The sequence below is a fragment of the Haemaphysalis longicornis genome, unplaced genomic scaffold, assembly GCF_048455015.1.
Source record: "Haemaphysalis longicornis isolate Haplotype H1 unplaced genomic scaffold, Haemaphysalis longicornis Haplotype H1 scaffold_1, whole genome shotgun sequence".
NCBI lineage: Eukaryota > Metazoa > Arthropoda > Arachnida > Ixodida > Ixodidae > Haemaphysalis > Haemaphysalis longicornis.
In genome coordinates, this window is record NW_027526203.1 from 385,823,088 (window position 1) to 385,839,695 (window position 16,608).

A 16,608-nucleotide genomic window follows, 5' to 3' on the forward strand; every position below is an offset into this window, starting at 1 on the left:
AACTCGCCACCCTGCTTTGTTTACTTAGAAAGATTTGGTGTTTTATAGTGCCCCCAGCGCTTTTCTGGTAACAAGTGATGCTTTATTCCCTCAGAAATTATTCAAGTTAAAATTTTGATTCTCCCGCTAAATCGTGTGTTTCGTGACGACTGCCATGACATCAAATGTACGGGTCTTCAAGCGAGTTTCTAGTCAACTGTTCAGCCTGCAGAGGGCTGCGGGGCCTTGTCGACCGTCATTTCTCATAGACGGCGCCACCATACTGTTCTGCACCGCTATTCGCCTTTGCTTTGTTTTTGAACGCATTTTGACCTGGCTTGTTTACGGAAGGTAGTAATCATTTCGCGAAACTGGGTATTTTCAACAATTATGGCCCCGTAACACAATGTCGCTTACGCCAATCGGCCAGTGTCGTTTGAGACAACCCCAAAGCGCCGCACTGCTTTGCAGCTATAACAAGCATAGTGCGCGCAGTACCAAAAGCAGTACGCACTGGTACTTCTATGCTTACTTGTACTTTCGTAACTTACGTTATTTCACCCAACCATTCTTACTGCTGTAAAGTGAATATGCATTACACTTAAGCTAAAATAGCTCCTTCTGCAAGCTTATGAGCCTTGCCTAACTTGCGTTTGCTTTTCCCGGCCTCAGCCAATCGCACGGCTGTGCATATGACGTCACATGTTGTCGTGCGGAGTCGCATGGCCGTTCCATTTTTTCCTTGTTATGAAGTTTATTTGAACGAAGTTTATGTTAAAAGTGGTGTCAGTATGATTCTAACGAGACAATCTTTCGAATGAACCAAATTTGTGTTTTGTCTGCATGGCCCTTTTAAGGTATTGGCAGGACCAAAGAGGCGTCACTCACACCGCCATTATGGGAAGTTTTGTGCAACAACCGGAGGTAATGCGCGTCCCTTTTGGCTACATGCGCGACGCAGAGGGACTGCGGTTACATGTATTTTTTTTTTTAGTTGCGGCAGTGAGTTATAGTGACGTACACGATAGGACAGCCATGGTTTAGCTTTAACCCAACGCACTCGTGTGGGCAATTTATGCCGCCAACAAAACAAATGCGGTGAGCGACAGAAACGTGCATCCATTTGAATCACAAATGTGGTCTTCGCTGCGGCACTGCTCAATGCAGAACTCCATGCGTTTTGCATTGTATGATGCCACAGCGCAGGCCGGACTTTAGAGGGAAATCGTATGCTGGAGATATTCATTCGCCTAAATTTCACTGTTGGCAGAATGAATTCGTCAATTGTGGTGGAAATGAACCACATAACTTCTGTAGAGTATGTTTTACAAAGAACGAAGTAATTTAAAAACTAGAAATGCAGAAGTTATCCATCCGGGCGTTGCTCATGGACGCGAAGCGTGCATTAGCTCAATCTGTGGTTTCTTCGATTTGACAGTTCGGAACAGTTACAAGTAGTTCGTGGGCCGTCCCGCAATCTTCCGGCAATAGGACATATATGGTTAAAAAAATACAGAGCTGCTTTTGGGCAGTTCTGGGCAGTCCAAAATAAAAGGTACTCGCCGTGGGTTCAATTGTCTTTTTTCAAGTACTGAGCCTCCATGGCGTGACTTGCGGTGGTTTATTGAGCGAGCCTACTATGTACCGCTGCTTTGTTAGAGTCACGAGACGGGCCAGAAAACACCGGTGCTCACCACACACACACACACAAAAAAGATGTTATCAGATAAGACTACGACTGAAGACGTTCCGAACATCACAAACATAACGAAATTTTGTACGTTTGCTGTGTATTTCTGGTGGCGAGTTTGGATGTGATATGGTTTAAGGTATAGCTGGATTGCTAATGAGTTGCAACCATTTTCCGCAGCAATATGCACCATTGCTGCGATTTTTGTAACCGCGGTGCCACGCGTGAATGCGCTCAGGGTTTCGGAACGAAACGAAAACCGGAACCGAAAAACAAAAACGAAAACAAAACGATATTTCTTGCCGCAACAAACACCAAAACGTAAATTTATGTATTATTCCGTTAAAGGGGTGAAACCGAAACAATTTGGTTTCGGTTTTCGGTTGGAGCGGCAAGTTCAGGTACTTCAGGATTCATTTCAGTTTCCCTTCAGCGAGGTGGAAGATTGCCGTCGATAAGCTGCCATAAAATCGTCTTTCGTCTCTCTGGCACCCCCTCTCCATACGATCTCCGTCTGTGTAGATAGGCGCAGTGCGGAGCTCCCGCGTGATCGCAGCGTGCATCTGGCTGCGATGCAGACGTCGCGGCGTTATTTTTTAAAATGATTTAATCCTTAATTGTTAAAATACTCACATTAGCCCTACGTCGTTGTTGTAGGGGGTGTGTTAAATATGGATAAACCCAAATATTCTCATACACTTCACAAGAATAAAGAACAAAAATGCAATGCTTGGCGTGACCACCAGCACTAGCAGAGAAAATAGCAGATTACGGCCGCACACAATGGAAACAGCTACAACTTAGGTTGCACGTGCACGCAGGTACGTACTGCCAGAGCGCAGCGAAAATATTTCATACGGGGCAGAAAGAACAGTGTCGGCCAGGGCATTCCTTTCACTCATAAGTTCTAGAAAAAGACGCTTTCAATGCGGATGTGCGCCATGAATATTCACCAATTGCCTCGCTGTTATCCCTTCATCACGATGTAGACGTCGGCGGCTGAAGGTACTAATGTTGATCCTCTGCTACCTCCTCTCATACAATCTGTTTTAAGATTAAACACAGATAGATTGGTCCACGAGACAGAGCGTTTTAAACTTGCAACGATCATATCGCAAGTATGCCAGTGAGTAACACAGCGCACAGCCAAATTTTGAATTGCCTCAGATTCATTGATTTTGATTGATTGATTGTAGGATATAACGCGCCGACGCAACGCAGGCGATGAGGCGCGCAGTAGTGGAGGACCCCGGATTAATTTTGACCTCCTGGGGATCTTTAACGTGCACCGAAATCTCGTACACACGGGCATTTTTGCTTTTCGCCTCCATCAGAAAAGCGACCGCCGCGGCCGGGAATCGAACTCGCGTCCTCGTGCTCAGCAGCCATTCTTTTTAGTGTTCGGGTCCCAGACCAAGGCGGCATACTCAAGAATTGAGCGTACGCGCTCAGCACGCTGGTTTTCTGGATGCTTGGAATGTTGGCACCTAACACTTGTATACTTCACCCCAATGGGGCGCCGCAAAAGAAATAGCAGCGCCGGAGGATTTTTCATCTACGGCAGCGTCTCTATCGAACATGAGTGTCATGTTGAGCACTGCCGGCGTGTAGTTTCTGGGGACGAGGGCAGAAACTCGGAGCGTCATTTGCAGCTGCGCCATCAAAAGGCAGACGTCAAAAAGTGCTTACGTGTCCTCTGGATTTTTTTGTGTGCAGTAGAGCTGCCTAATGTACATTTTTGTAAAAAAAAAATATTAAGCATCACCTTGTGTATTTTTAACACAATTATATAATTCGCAATGTTTTAAACATAATTTCATAAATCTCTTTTTTTTTTTTTGCGCGCGCGACCATGAACCGTTATGAACTTTTACGAACAATTATTTTTTTCGCTCCGGAGCTGAACCGGAACGGAATTTTTATTGATAGAACGAAACAGAAACCAGATAAAAAAAAATTGGTTCCGACACCCCGATTGCGCTACACGCTAAAACGCCACTAGCAAGTACGCGGCTTTTGGAAACTATATGTGCTCCTTCCAATTCTTACAGATTCCTAGTTAAACAGCTCGCTCAAAGTATGAGCCTCATTACTATGCAGTTGGCTCAGCCTAAATCAGTAAGCTTGATTTTTTTTAATTTTTAATGAATTCGTTCATCTCCGTTAGTAATACTCTAAAGTTTTCAGTTCGTCGTTTCCGTTAACCTTCAGCTTCGCGTGCCTTCGTTGTATCAGTAGCTTCTTGACGTAGTTTGAATGAGTGAAGGACATAAGGCGCGTTCGTAGCACATGCTTCCGTCTCGGTTTGTAGCGCAGTGGGAAGAGCAATAATGTTTTGCTTCAACATTGCCCAAGGCTTCCTCTGAGGTGAGATGCGCGAAGGGAGTCATCGACGCATTGCGACGATCTTCAATCAGCCTCTTTTCAGACAACTTGTAATATAATTCGGAATGGTTTATCTAACCTAAAGGTCAGGCATTGTCCGTTGTCTATCTGTGGGTTCACGTGTGCGGGTGTTCGTGGGCCTTCGCATAATGGCGTATCAGTGCCATCAGCGTCATTCTGTCAGTGTTGTTGGAGAACATACCATCCCGAACTGATCTAGCTAGTTCCCATAGCAGCGTAATGAGATAAGGTCATCCTCGAGCCCTGCCTTATTCATTAAGTTTCCGGTAATCTAGTTCCCGATCGCGCTCTCCCCCACGTGTGGCTTATCCTGACCGTAGCAGGAGAGGTCGTCCATTGTTTACAGCTGTTGTGATGCTGTGAAAATCGCCGCTAGCTTTTTATTAAATGACTGTTAGTAACGGGGCTCGGCAGTGCTCCCATGCAAATGAATGTGCACGACCAAGAAATATGTGCCGTTAAGCTATTCTGTCTGCCTTTATTGACTGTGAGCGCGCTTGTATTGTATTGTATTGCGTGGTATTGTATTGTATTGTATTGTATTGTATTGTATTGTATTGTATTGTATTTTATTGTATTGTATTGTATTGTATTCTATTTTTTTATTGTATTGTATTGTATTGTGTTTTACTGTATTGTCTTGCGAGCACGCTTGTATTGTTCAGTGCATGCATGCGAAAAACAAGAACGCAGTAAGCTGAGCACTACATAATTGTGTGATAAGCTTTCATGAACCCGTGGAATGTCTAGTACATTTTTGTTGATGACATAAAATTTTGTTGATGACAATCATCATCACCATCCAAGTTAGGTCTGCTCCTGGGTGAAGGTGTCTCCTGTTGACTTCCAACCGCTTCTATCCTTCACGATCCGAATCCATTGTTTGTCCTGAATGCTCTTATTTCATCCGTCCTCCTCTTTACTTGTTTCCTCAATTCCAGTCGCGTCTATCGGAAGCCACTGCGTTAATGCGATGGCCCCCTTGTCAGTCCTCTCCGGCCCAGATAAACTTCTTTCTCCTAGTTTTAACTGACATGTCTCCCACAAGAATTTATTTCTTAATCCCCGTCACTCATTTTCTATCCCTGAGCGCTACTTCTGTCGTCCTTCTTTCCAGGGCTCATTGAAGTGACCTAAGCGTCCTTTCAAGGTGCTTAGTAAGTTCCCCAATGCCCGCCCTATCAGTCATTGCAGGAAGTAGGCATTCGTTGTATACCATTATTTTAGGGACAATGGTAGCCTAATATTCATTATTTGAGATTGCTTGCCGAATGCACTCCAGCCAATACCAATACTACGCCCGATTTATTTCTCGTGGTTGGTATCAGCACTGACAACTTCTCGGAGGTAGTTATGTCCAGGCCCCTCTTCTAGCATTTCATTACCTAGGCTGAATGCGGAGCTTAATGCAGATCTGCAACAACACCTTTTAAGCAGTTTTTAGTTTTTAAAAGTTTTTAACCTGGCGCAGACCATCTTTTTGTGTGTGTTCATTATGCTTGCCACGATATACCCTTGTAAAGTAAGCATGCGTTATAATGGTTAGCCAAACAATTTCGTTTCAGGGTGGACCTACAACCGAAATAAAAAGGGGGCGTTGAAAAACTTTACGTGATTTATATATTTAAGTAACCTCTTACGCCACTGAATCATTAACTACATGCTAAAACAACAGGCTGCGTTTGGACATTTCTTTTAAGGCGCTTTGATTTTTAGAAAATGCAGCTAAACAGAGCGGCAGTATCACTTAATAACAACAAATAGTTATCAAACTTTCGCAAGAACAGAATTTGTGAAATTGGAGTAGAAAAGGCCAGCAGAACGCACGCTGCACAACGCTAGGTGTGCTCTACGACAACCCCAATGATGATCACCTTCGTTAGAAAAAAAAAAAAAGGGGGGGGGGGGGGGGTGAATGCGTTCGGTCTAAGTGCGCGGAGCAGCCTGTGCGCTCGTAAGGCGCAAGCGGGCTCTGTAGGCACTCGAGTGCCCACTCAGTAAAAAGCGTGGCGGCAAAAAGAAGCGGTGTTCCGGCCCCGAGCCGTGGTGGGGAGCCAATTTAACGGGTCCCGCTCACCGGGAGGCGAATCGGCCGGAAAGAGGCCGACCACGTGGCAGCGGCAGGTGAAGCGCAGCCGGCACCGGTGGCGCTTGTGGTCCAGCAGCTTCTGCAGTCCCGGGAACACTTCCCGGCAGTTGCCGCAGATCAGGATGTCCGGCTCAGCGTACGTGTGCAGCTTCTTCTTGGCCACGCCTTTGGCACTGCCCATGGCCGGTCGGAAGGGCAGCGGTTCGGTGCGGGCGCGCTTCACGGGGGAGCCCAGCTGCCGAGGGGTGGCGAACCTGCGAACCCGACAACGCGCACCATTGATCACGGCCATGCACTGGCCACCCTCTGGGCCGCTCAAAGCGCGCGAAAATTACCAACGAATACAGAACTGAGAAGCTCAAAAGGCGCATGTTGCCAAGTTCTAACTACATACGAACCCGGAAAATAAAGCTAGAATAGAAAAGAGTATGTGGGGAAAACGTTCTGTCGGATGGTCTTAGCAATACTTTTTCATGAAATTTCGGTGAGTAGCGATTCGGAGCGAGGAAAGCGACACGAAAATAGCGCCGCGGAAAATAGAACCGCAAAAATAGCTTTGCGAGAATAGTATCATGGCAGCGGAGGCGGGGTGAGGAGGAGGTAGGAATAGTAGGGGTAGGTGGAAAGAAGGGGGGGGGGGGGGGAGTTTTTTGTATATCATGAGGCGTCACGTGGAATGCGTCTAGTTTCTCCGCGGGGGCGCCCCTTATTTTAGGCACGAACTTCATTTAGCCGTCCCCAATCCGTCTTTAACATTTACGGCGTACGGGGACACCTTTATTACAGAGTTTAAAAAATAAAATGTTTTTTTTTTCCAGTACTGGGACTAAACCCATACCACACTGCCATCGTACCAGAAGTTATGCCCTCCCGGCCACGACTACGCTGTTTCGGGTGAGCATCTACGCAAGCTTTGACAAGGGGCCCCACGAGGATGTGGCCGAGTGAAAGTGAAGTGAAAGCGCGAATAATGCACCGAACTGGAAACGTTTCCATTTCGGGTGACAACAGCGCCGCTTCCCGGATAAAAGGGAGTTCCCACGTAAAACACGGACCGTGTTTAACTGTTGTCAGTACCTATATTCTGACACGTTTGCTACTGTAGTCGTTTATTTTTGTTGCACATGTTCTTTAGCTGTGCTTCGACGCGACAGGGCTGAGAGGGTCGATTGAAATTATGAAGTTGTCTCGTTCTCTCCCAACTTCCAACATTATTTGTGAGAAAGTCTAAGCATAAGCTGGTTCTGGTTTTGCCTAAACCACAACATTTTTTTTCTTTCTCTTTATTTGCACAAGGAAACCCTTCTGCATCATTTTTTTTTTCGTACATTGCAATCGCCTTTCCCTGTTTCTTCGGAAACCAATTTACAATTGAAACAGAAACAGACAGTTCCAACCAATAATTTAGACAATATGCTTTGTTAGCGGCCGCGCTTGACAAGCGGTAATGCAGCCTGCAAGAAACTAAAAGAAACCAAAAGGTGCAAGAGGTTTTGCAAACCTCGCTGCAAAGTACGATTCGCACAGAGGGTGTCGCACAAGCACCATGAAAATGAAATAAAGAAATAAGTATACCACAGAACGTCCATTCCATGCAACAATACTAACTACTAACTCTCTCTCTCTCTCTCTCTATATATATATATATATATAGAGAGAGAGAGAGAGACATATATATATATATATATATAGACTGAAAAGATAAAAACTCACACAGAGCGCGAAAAAAATAAGGTTAGTAGAGACAGAGACAAACGAGAAAGACAGAAAATAAAAATAAGTTTACTGACGTTTCAGGGAGAGGGAGAGGACTCTGAAGAAAGGGAGTCCTCTCCCTGAAACGTCAGTAAACTTATTTTTATTTTCTGTCTTTCTCGTTTGTCTCTGTCTCTACTAACCTTATATATATATATATATATATATATATATATATATATATATATATATATATATATATATATATATATATATATATATATATATATATATATATATACAGTTAAACCTGGATGTTACGAACCCTATGTAACAAATTCCTGGGTTTAACGAAGTTTTTGAATACCCCGTTGCCACCCCACCCCCATTGAAGCGCATGTGTTTGAGACCTGTATGTAACGAAGGCGTTGCGACAGTTACCCTTGATGCAACGAATCCGCTACATTGCTCAGTCATTGTTTTTGGACCTTTTACCTTTTTCTGTAGAATAGGCTAGAGAAAGGCACTAATTTAGCAAATTTTGTCCGCACAGTAATCTACTGTGCGTTTTCACGTAAGAGCGCGGTGTCGGTTAGGTGCTAAACCTGCCTGTCGGCGTATAGCTGCACGTCGCCGCTGTTACCTGTAGTGTGGATTCTGGTTTGGTTTTGTTGTAATGCCTCTTTCCCACGTATTTTGACCGTCCGCATGTATCAACCCCCAAACGCTGATGATTCCTTCACATCGCCTTTCCACGACACTCGCGACACACCATCCAAAACGTGCCGCCATAACCCCTTAAATGAAGCGAATCTTTCTTGGTATCACTAATGGCGGTGTCGTAACCAAAACCCACTGCCGGTAAGCCAACTTTACACAATTGGAGGGCACAGGGCAATAATTATGAAAAAAAGAAAACACTTCCCGAGGTCGGAATCGAACCTCCGATTTCGCCATCGTCGCATAGGGGTCGCTCAACATTTCTTTGTGGTTCGTTGCGCGGAGGTTGCCTTTGAAACTGTGGCTGAGTTAAAACGGACTGTGGCTTTGGACTTTGGCAGCTTGGATTTTGGACTTCGGGAGCATGGTGTTTGGACTTTTATTTGACTCAGTTTGCATGGAGGAAGCTTCACGTTTTAACCATCTTTCTTCTAATAAGAAGCCTTGTTTTCTTTTTTTTTTTTTTTTGCTTGACGGCGATTTCAACTCCGCGCCTATCAGCTGGATGAAACCAGCCTTTGCTCTGTGCAATAACAACGCTATGACCCGCCGTGGTGGCGCAGTGGCTATGGCGCTCTGCTGCTGAGCACAAGGACGCGGGTTCGATTCGCAGCCGCGGCGGCCGCTTTTCTGATGGAGGCGAAATGCAAAAACGCCTGTGCGTTCGAGATTTCGGCACACGTTAAAGATCCCCAGGTGGTCAAAATTAATCTGGAGCCCCCCACTACGGCACGCCTCATAGCCTGTGCAGCGACAGCACGTTAAACCCTACAATTAATTTAACAGCGCTACGTATGCATTCGTAAACGCATGCTTAGTTGTCGGGCTATCCTAAATTGTGACGCTCCCAACCGGCTCTACAAACCATTCGTCGAACACATCCCGAACGATTTTCATCTGCCACTCACTTACACAAGCCTGAGCGATCGGGACATCCTACATTCCGGTCTTTCGTGCGGCTTACTTCACAGTAAAACGAAGGAAAACTTTGACCATTTGCCATAAAAGCGATTACACCGCAGCGCTCGCGAGCTTACTACTTTTGACAGCAACCTCAACCCAAACCGTCTGGTAAATTATTGTGTCCGAGATGTGGCGTTTAATGAAACTCTTTATCCCCACTATCACCGTCACCGATTGATCGCTGTCTCCGTGGTTTAACAAAGCAGTTTAACCAGCATGGTTTAACCACCAAATATAAAAATCGCCGATTCCGTACAGTCAAACTTTATGTCATGCAGGATCTCCTGGGAAAATACTACAAAGCTGGTGCTTAATATAGCACATAGCTCATCAAGACGGAACAAGCTTTTTGCCACCAATACTCTACCTAAAATTTTGAAAAGTCACCATTAAGCACATTTATACCGCGATTAACCCCTACCAGCCTGGCCGAATTCCTTTGTGCGACAACTCTGGCAAGACAGTTCCGGATGCCAGTTTTGTTGACGTCTTGAACAATTATTTCTGCGCAGCGTTTACAAACTAACCTGTTGATAACCTTCTGGATGCACCTTTCCTTTCCCATGCCCTTAATTGTAAAACATCAACTTCGACCCTCGTAGTACTACTAAAGTGATTGACTCATTGTCGAATAATCACCAGTTGGAACTGATCACAGGTGGAATCAACGGTTAAATTTAAAACAATATTAAACACGCTTGAAGCATGCTTTGCCACTTATATTTCTGTTGTCACTTGATACAGGCTCTGCTCCAGACGACTGGTCTATGGGGAAGGCCACTCCGGTTGATAATAAAGGATGATAAAGGTTCATCTTCCTTTAACTATACCCTCCAATTTTCATTACCAGCTATTGTTGTAAAATTATGGAACATTGCCTACTGTTTTCTTTGCATGATCTGGGAACTTCTACTTGTTATTCTGTAACACCTCTTAAGATACTTATTATCTTGTAACACAGAATTCGCATTATTTCTTCAGGATTTGCACATTTGCATCGACGATAGAATTTCCATTTTGCCGTCTTCTTTGACGTCGAAAAGGCGTTCGATAAAGTACCTCACGCCCGGCTTCTACTCAAATATTCACGCCGAAATCTTCGTCGGGCTGTTCTTATTGTTGACGAAATTTCTTAATCCGCTGAAAGCAGTTCGTTCACGCTAACTTACGCTCTCTATCTTCATCCGGTGTCTTGTCGGGTGTTCTTGGAGCGCTACTCTTTTAATCTGTATTAATGACCCACCGCTTACTGTCTCATCTAACATCCGTCTTTTCGCAGGGCACTGCGTATAATTGACTCGCCCATTTTAACCTCTAACGACGTCACTATCCTAGTATCCCACAAAAGGACCTATTTAATATTCAAGAACGGTGCCGGATCTGGCAAATTAAAATTAAGGTTAGTGAATACTCACTACTTTCTTTCTACAGACGCTGTAATTACATGAAACCCACGTATACCCTTTAGAATACCATGATAATTGCCACCGGCTCATTCAAGTACTTAAGCGTCGTCATCCCTCATGGCCAAACTGTGACCTATCCCATCCCCCAATTATCCTAACTGTGCTCTTGGCTACTTGCGTAAAACTCTGTCATCCGCTGCTGGTGCTGCTGTTAGCTGACAAGACGTTTGTGCTACCTAAATTAGAGTACGTCGCGAAAAGCGAAAATGCCCGTGTGTCGACATATCGGGGCACGTTAAGGATTTCCGGGCATTCAAATTTAATCCGGAGCTCTTCATTACGGCGCGCCTGGTAGCCCAGGTGTCGCTTCAGCGCGTTTGACCCCACAATCAGATTAGAGTACGCCAGGGCTTTCTACTACCTGGATCGCCACAACTTTATCAGGTCCCTCGAATCTGTCTTGCTGCGCGATTCATTTTACACGTATACTTTTTCCTTTCCAGCATCTAGGCATTAATATTTAGCTCCACCTACCTCCTTTAGAAACTGTCTCGCCTGATGTCTGTACTTTGTCTTTAGCGCCGTTTCTATTCCTCTCTCTTTCCCCAAACAACCATATAACAGTGCCGGTTGCTCTGAATATCCCAGCACTTCTCACCAAGATGTCGTGAATCTGCCATGTGTTTTGATTGCAACATTGCCACGTCAATTTTCTTATATTCACCACAAGTGACTGAAATGACCTGAACGTTATACAGTTGAACCTCGTAGTAAATTAGCAAATTAGCAGATTAGTTCGTTATATCTGATATTTGTTGTAACAGTATAGGTAAAAATCGGCTCTAACAAATCGGAAATCTGGCTCGCGCAAAAATACTTGATACAAAAATGCATTTTTAAGGTTTTGAATCCACTGTAAACAAGGTAGCCCTTACCTTTCTCCTTGTTACATTTCAACCTCAGTGAACCGGAACATCAGTGCGTGAAATTACATCAGAACAAAGTTCACTTGACAAAACAGGCCTGCTTCCTTATTCATTTGATAAAGGATGTGATCTTCGTCTGATGGCTACTTATAGCACTGAGCAGGATGAAGTTTTCCATAGTGTCCACGAACAAAAGGGCTCTTATACTTCTGCAGTTTCGGACGACGGGGCTTTTTTTTTTTTAAGTAGCTTCTCAGACTCCTGGTGAAATATTTCTTCGTTATATGCAATATCGCGCGCGGGCCTCTAGGTTTCAGTTTCGTTATAAAAGAATAAGTGTCATTGAAATATAGTGTGGCCAACCAAAGTTTGTATTTAGTTCGCTATAGCAGATAATTCGCCATATCAGTGTTCGTTATAACGAGGTTAAACTAGCCGTATTCACCGACAACCCCAACTTCAAGAGTGCCATCAAAAATTATTATCTACAAACGTACCTTATGTTCATTATTGTCAAACTACCGATCGATACGCCCACCCCTCAGGCACTAGAAAAAATTGCCGTGAGTCTGTTTCCCCGCAATGCTCTTAAAAGGCTAATCCCTGCAACCAAAGAGGCAAAGTAGGCCACTGACGAGGCCCAGCATAGGACTTGATGCGAAAAATGGGGTCTGCAGTGCAGCATCGTGCAATGCAGAAGGACTCTTTGCATTGCTGAGATGTCACGACGCATATGAGATTTCTTTCCAGTAGTCGTATATCGCGTTTCGTAATTCGCCTGCTTGCCTCGTTTGGACGCAAAAATTGGTCATAGCAGACCCATTGAGATTTTTATATTGTGTGATACCCCTCGGGAGTTTGGTGAACGGATGAATGAATGAATGAATGAATGAATGAATGAATGAATGAATGAATGAATGAATGAATGAATGAATTCGTTTGATTATTTTACCGATATTGTTCGTTATGTTACCACTTTCGTCTCTGCGTGCATGCATTCTATCCATTTCCATCCATATCAATAGAAACTACTTCTTCGTTGCCACGTATGCTCCATCCCCGTCTTTAAAATTTCGTCGATCTTTACCGCGCTGAAGGACGTTGATGTCACTTGCCTTGCTTGAGCTAATAAATTCTTACCAACTAGTTTAGATTTGATGCTTAGCTGCTGACGCTTTTTTCATATCCCTGCGTTTCTCGGTTTGGTTTTCTAAAGCTCTCTCTCTCTCTCTCTCTCTCTCTCTCTCTCTCTCTCTCTCTCTCTCTCTCTCTCTCTCTCTCTCTCTCTCTCTCTCTCTCTCTCTCTCTCTCTCTCTCTCTCTCTCTCTCTCTCTCTCTCTCTCTCTCTCTCTTCTGGGGCAGTTTACTAGTTTTTTTTTCTAGGTTGGCTTCCTTCTGCTGATGGCGGAAAATGACCTCCGTTGGGCGTTTTCCGCGTCTGTTTCCGGTGCTGTCGTTTGCTGAAGAATGTCTCCATTATCATCTTGTTATTTCTCTCCCAAATCCAAGGAGTATATTACCTCGGCTGTTTCGATTGCCCATTGCGAAGTTTCGCACTGCCAGTTCGCCTACGTACTTTTCACCTATTTTTGCTTTCAAATCTCCCATCACTCCCGTGTACTGAGTGTTTACCTTATTCGTTGCCGATTCGACAACCTGGAAGAAACTGTGAAGAGCCTCATACTGCTTAGGCATTTTCTGCTTAGGCATTTATTACCTTTAACTTGTATTCACCCAACTAGTTTGATCCTAATGGCCGTGACCTACTCGCCATTAACGTACAATTCTTTCACATTCCCTGCTAATCATTTGTGGATCAAGTATGCTACCTGAGCTCTTTCCTTTCTTCGTGCCCCCGTTAGCAGAGAATATGTCCGCTATTCAATACCTTCAACTCCTCACCTGTTTTTCTAACCTCGCTTACTCATATGATATACCGTTTCACGCATCAGGGATCCTCTAGTAGCACAGCTAAGCTACCGTCGCTCGACAGTGCCCTAGTTTTTAATGTTGCGATAGTGCCCTAGTATTCAATGTAGCGGCCACGATTGTTGCCAACGTTTCAGCAACTTTGCTGAAACGTTGGCAACAATCGTGATTGCTACCTTGTTCGAAGTTTTCTTTTCTTGTGTTCTCTACCATCTTTCAAGTTTCATTGCTCCCTATATATATATACAAGAGAAGAAAAACTTCGAACAAGGTAAAAGCACGATTGTGGCCTACGTTTCAGCAAAGAGAACTTGCTTTCCTCAGGGCAATCTCTCGCCTGGCAGGCACGAGATTGCACGAGATTGTATATATATATATATATATATATATATATATATATATACGCGCGCCCATGTACAATAACCAGCCCAGAAGTTTTGTTTCGCTGCTTCGAAGCCACCTTGGGATGCAACCGTTTTTCATGTTGTTCTTTAGACGGCAGAACTTCAGCAGTATGCGAAACTTTGGGGAAATTTAATTGCTCAGAAAATGGGCCCCCTGTTACAACAAAATTTATATCGCCCATCGACCAGATCATGGAGCTAAAACCAGGAAGAATGAATGCACCAAAAAATGGCAATGATAAGAGATAGAAAAAACATCAAGACTGCTTATTTCTCCATGCCGGCGGTTAATGTCCCGCATGCACAGGAAGCACGATAGTCGCGCGAAATGTCACGAAACAGGGAGAGGGGAGGGATGGGGGAAATATAAGCGCGGAATTAAACTCGTTGCTGGCGTTCCAATGGGCATGCCGACAGCATTTCTTTTTTTGCCGTTTTGGTGGGCTGCCGACAGCCAGCAGCAGGAACAAACGAAAAAGAAACCGCAGCAACACTGAAAAGAGGTCGAGCTTGAGAGAGGGGGGACTTGGTAGGATTGGAATGAAAAAAGCAAAAGACCAGCCGCACGCCCAGAGGGCCGCACGCGAAGCAGCAACCTGGAAAAATGGCTCCGTTTCGAAGGAAGCATGCACCGCAGCCGTAAAAACCAGGGCTGCGGCAGCCAAGATTGTTAGCGGCCACTGATACGGAGGCCGCGAGAACGCGTCCGAGCGTGCGCGCCAGGCCGTGCGCTTAGAGCAGTCGAGCTCCCTAAACGCTCCCATATTTCACGCCGGCGCGAAGCTCGACCACCACCAGTTCGGGAGAGGGGGGAAATAAGGGCCAAAAGACGGCCTCAACGGCGTACGCAGGCCACCGGAAGAAGAAAAAAAAAAAAAAACCCTAAGCGAACCAAGACGGTAAAAGGCAAGCGCCGAGTGTCCCGGCGCAGATTTTCTTACGTCCCCCCGCCCCTGTACTCTTTGCATGCCGTCCTTTCAGCGCCGTGTCTTCAGTGGAGAAGGACGCTGTACACCCGCATGCATTGAGCTCGGCGCAGCGCGAGGTCAGCTGCCTGGCCGTATACGAGCAGTGCGCGAATAAACAGCCTTTGTGCTCCCGAAAGGCTTTTCGCGCGTGTGTTTTATACGCATTACGCTCCGCTGCGGCGCGATGTAGGCAGGAGGGCGGGCCAAATGCTGCCGCTCTCGCGATGCGGCTGGCCACACGGAAAGCGAGTGACATGTACGCAGCCTTCCGCAATGCTTCGGATAAAGGAACGGAGGCAGACGAGTGCTTTTGTGGCAAGGTGCCGAGCCGCCTGGCTTTTCGGGGAGGCTTGCAAGAGGACTTGTCCTCTGGCATTAGGTGTCTGTTGTTTCTCGAGCCCCTGTCACAAGGGTGCGCCATTGGGCTTCATCCACTGGCGACACTGGTGATGATGACACACACCGGTGCCTCCGTTACTGTTTGCGTCTAATGGTCAGCGCTATTTACCTTGCAACTCACGCGAAGTTTCTCTACACGATCGCTTGCTTATTTGTTGTGGATGTAATATATATATATATATATATATATATATATATATATATATATATATATATATATATATATATATATATATATATATATATATATATATATATATATATATATATATATATATATAGTGGAACCCCGCCGATACGTCCCCCGGATTTACGACGACCCGCTTCTTCCAACGGATCGCTGCGGTCCCGGGAAACTCCCCATAGAAACATTGCAGTAAAAACCCCGATGATATGACTCTCGGGTGCACGCGGCCCGCTTCATATGACGGACCATGGCTCGGATAATCCGGCGTTTTCCCCATCTTTTACACCGCTTCGCTGCTTCGTCCCTACCTTTATTTATTCTGAACCCCCGCTTGACGCTGCTTGACGTGTCAAGGTCCGCAGGCGGGCCTGACCACTTGCTGAACAGACGCAAGCACGCAAGCCGGTACTCGTGAGCGGGAGTTAGCCTTCGACGTCCCCACGCGGCAGCAGTACACGAACGCGCTAACCGGGAGAAGTCTAACTTCAGGTGGCAGGCGGACCGTGAATTTGAAGCTCCCATCGAGCCACCGACGAACCCGAAAACACATACAACGGAACCCCACGGCGATGACGGAACAGCCGCTTTCCCCACCCGCTCGATCCAAGTTTCCTCATTTCAAGACGCCCCATCTCCCTATATCTCTGCTCTCTGCTTATGACAGTCTTTCAAAGCCCCGTTGTCACTCCTCTCCTTTCTTTGGTACAGTGTCTCAATTCACTCGCGTCCGCCGCAAGGGTGGGACGTTGGCACCGCCGTTTTCGGTCAATCGCTGGCCGCCGCAGCAAGTCACTGTGGCAAGACTGCGCTATAATTTTCGCTGCAACACGTTTTACTCGCGAAGTTG

At 45.5% G+C, this 16,608-nt stretch overlaps 1 protein-coding gene across 2 annotated transcripts in view; it reads right to left on the reverse strand.

Annotated features, from left to right (window-relative positions):
- LOC144155235 (uncharacterized) overlaps positions 1 to 16,608 on the reverse strand; it is a 301,417-nt gene that overhangs the window by 14,820 nt on the left and 269,989 nt on the right. For both annotated transcript variants that reach the window (XM_077686560.1, XM_077686561.1), the window contains exon 4: positions 6,153 to 6,418. In XM_077686560.1, coding sequence (XP_077542686.1) covers positions 6,153 to 6,418 — 266 coding nt within the window. The remainder of the gene's footprint in view (positions 1 to 6,152; positions 6,419 to 16,608) is intronic.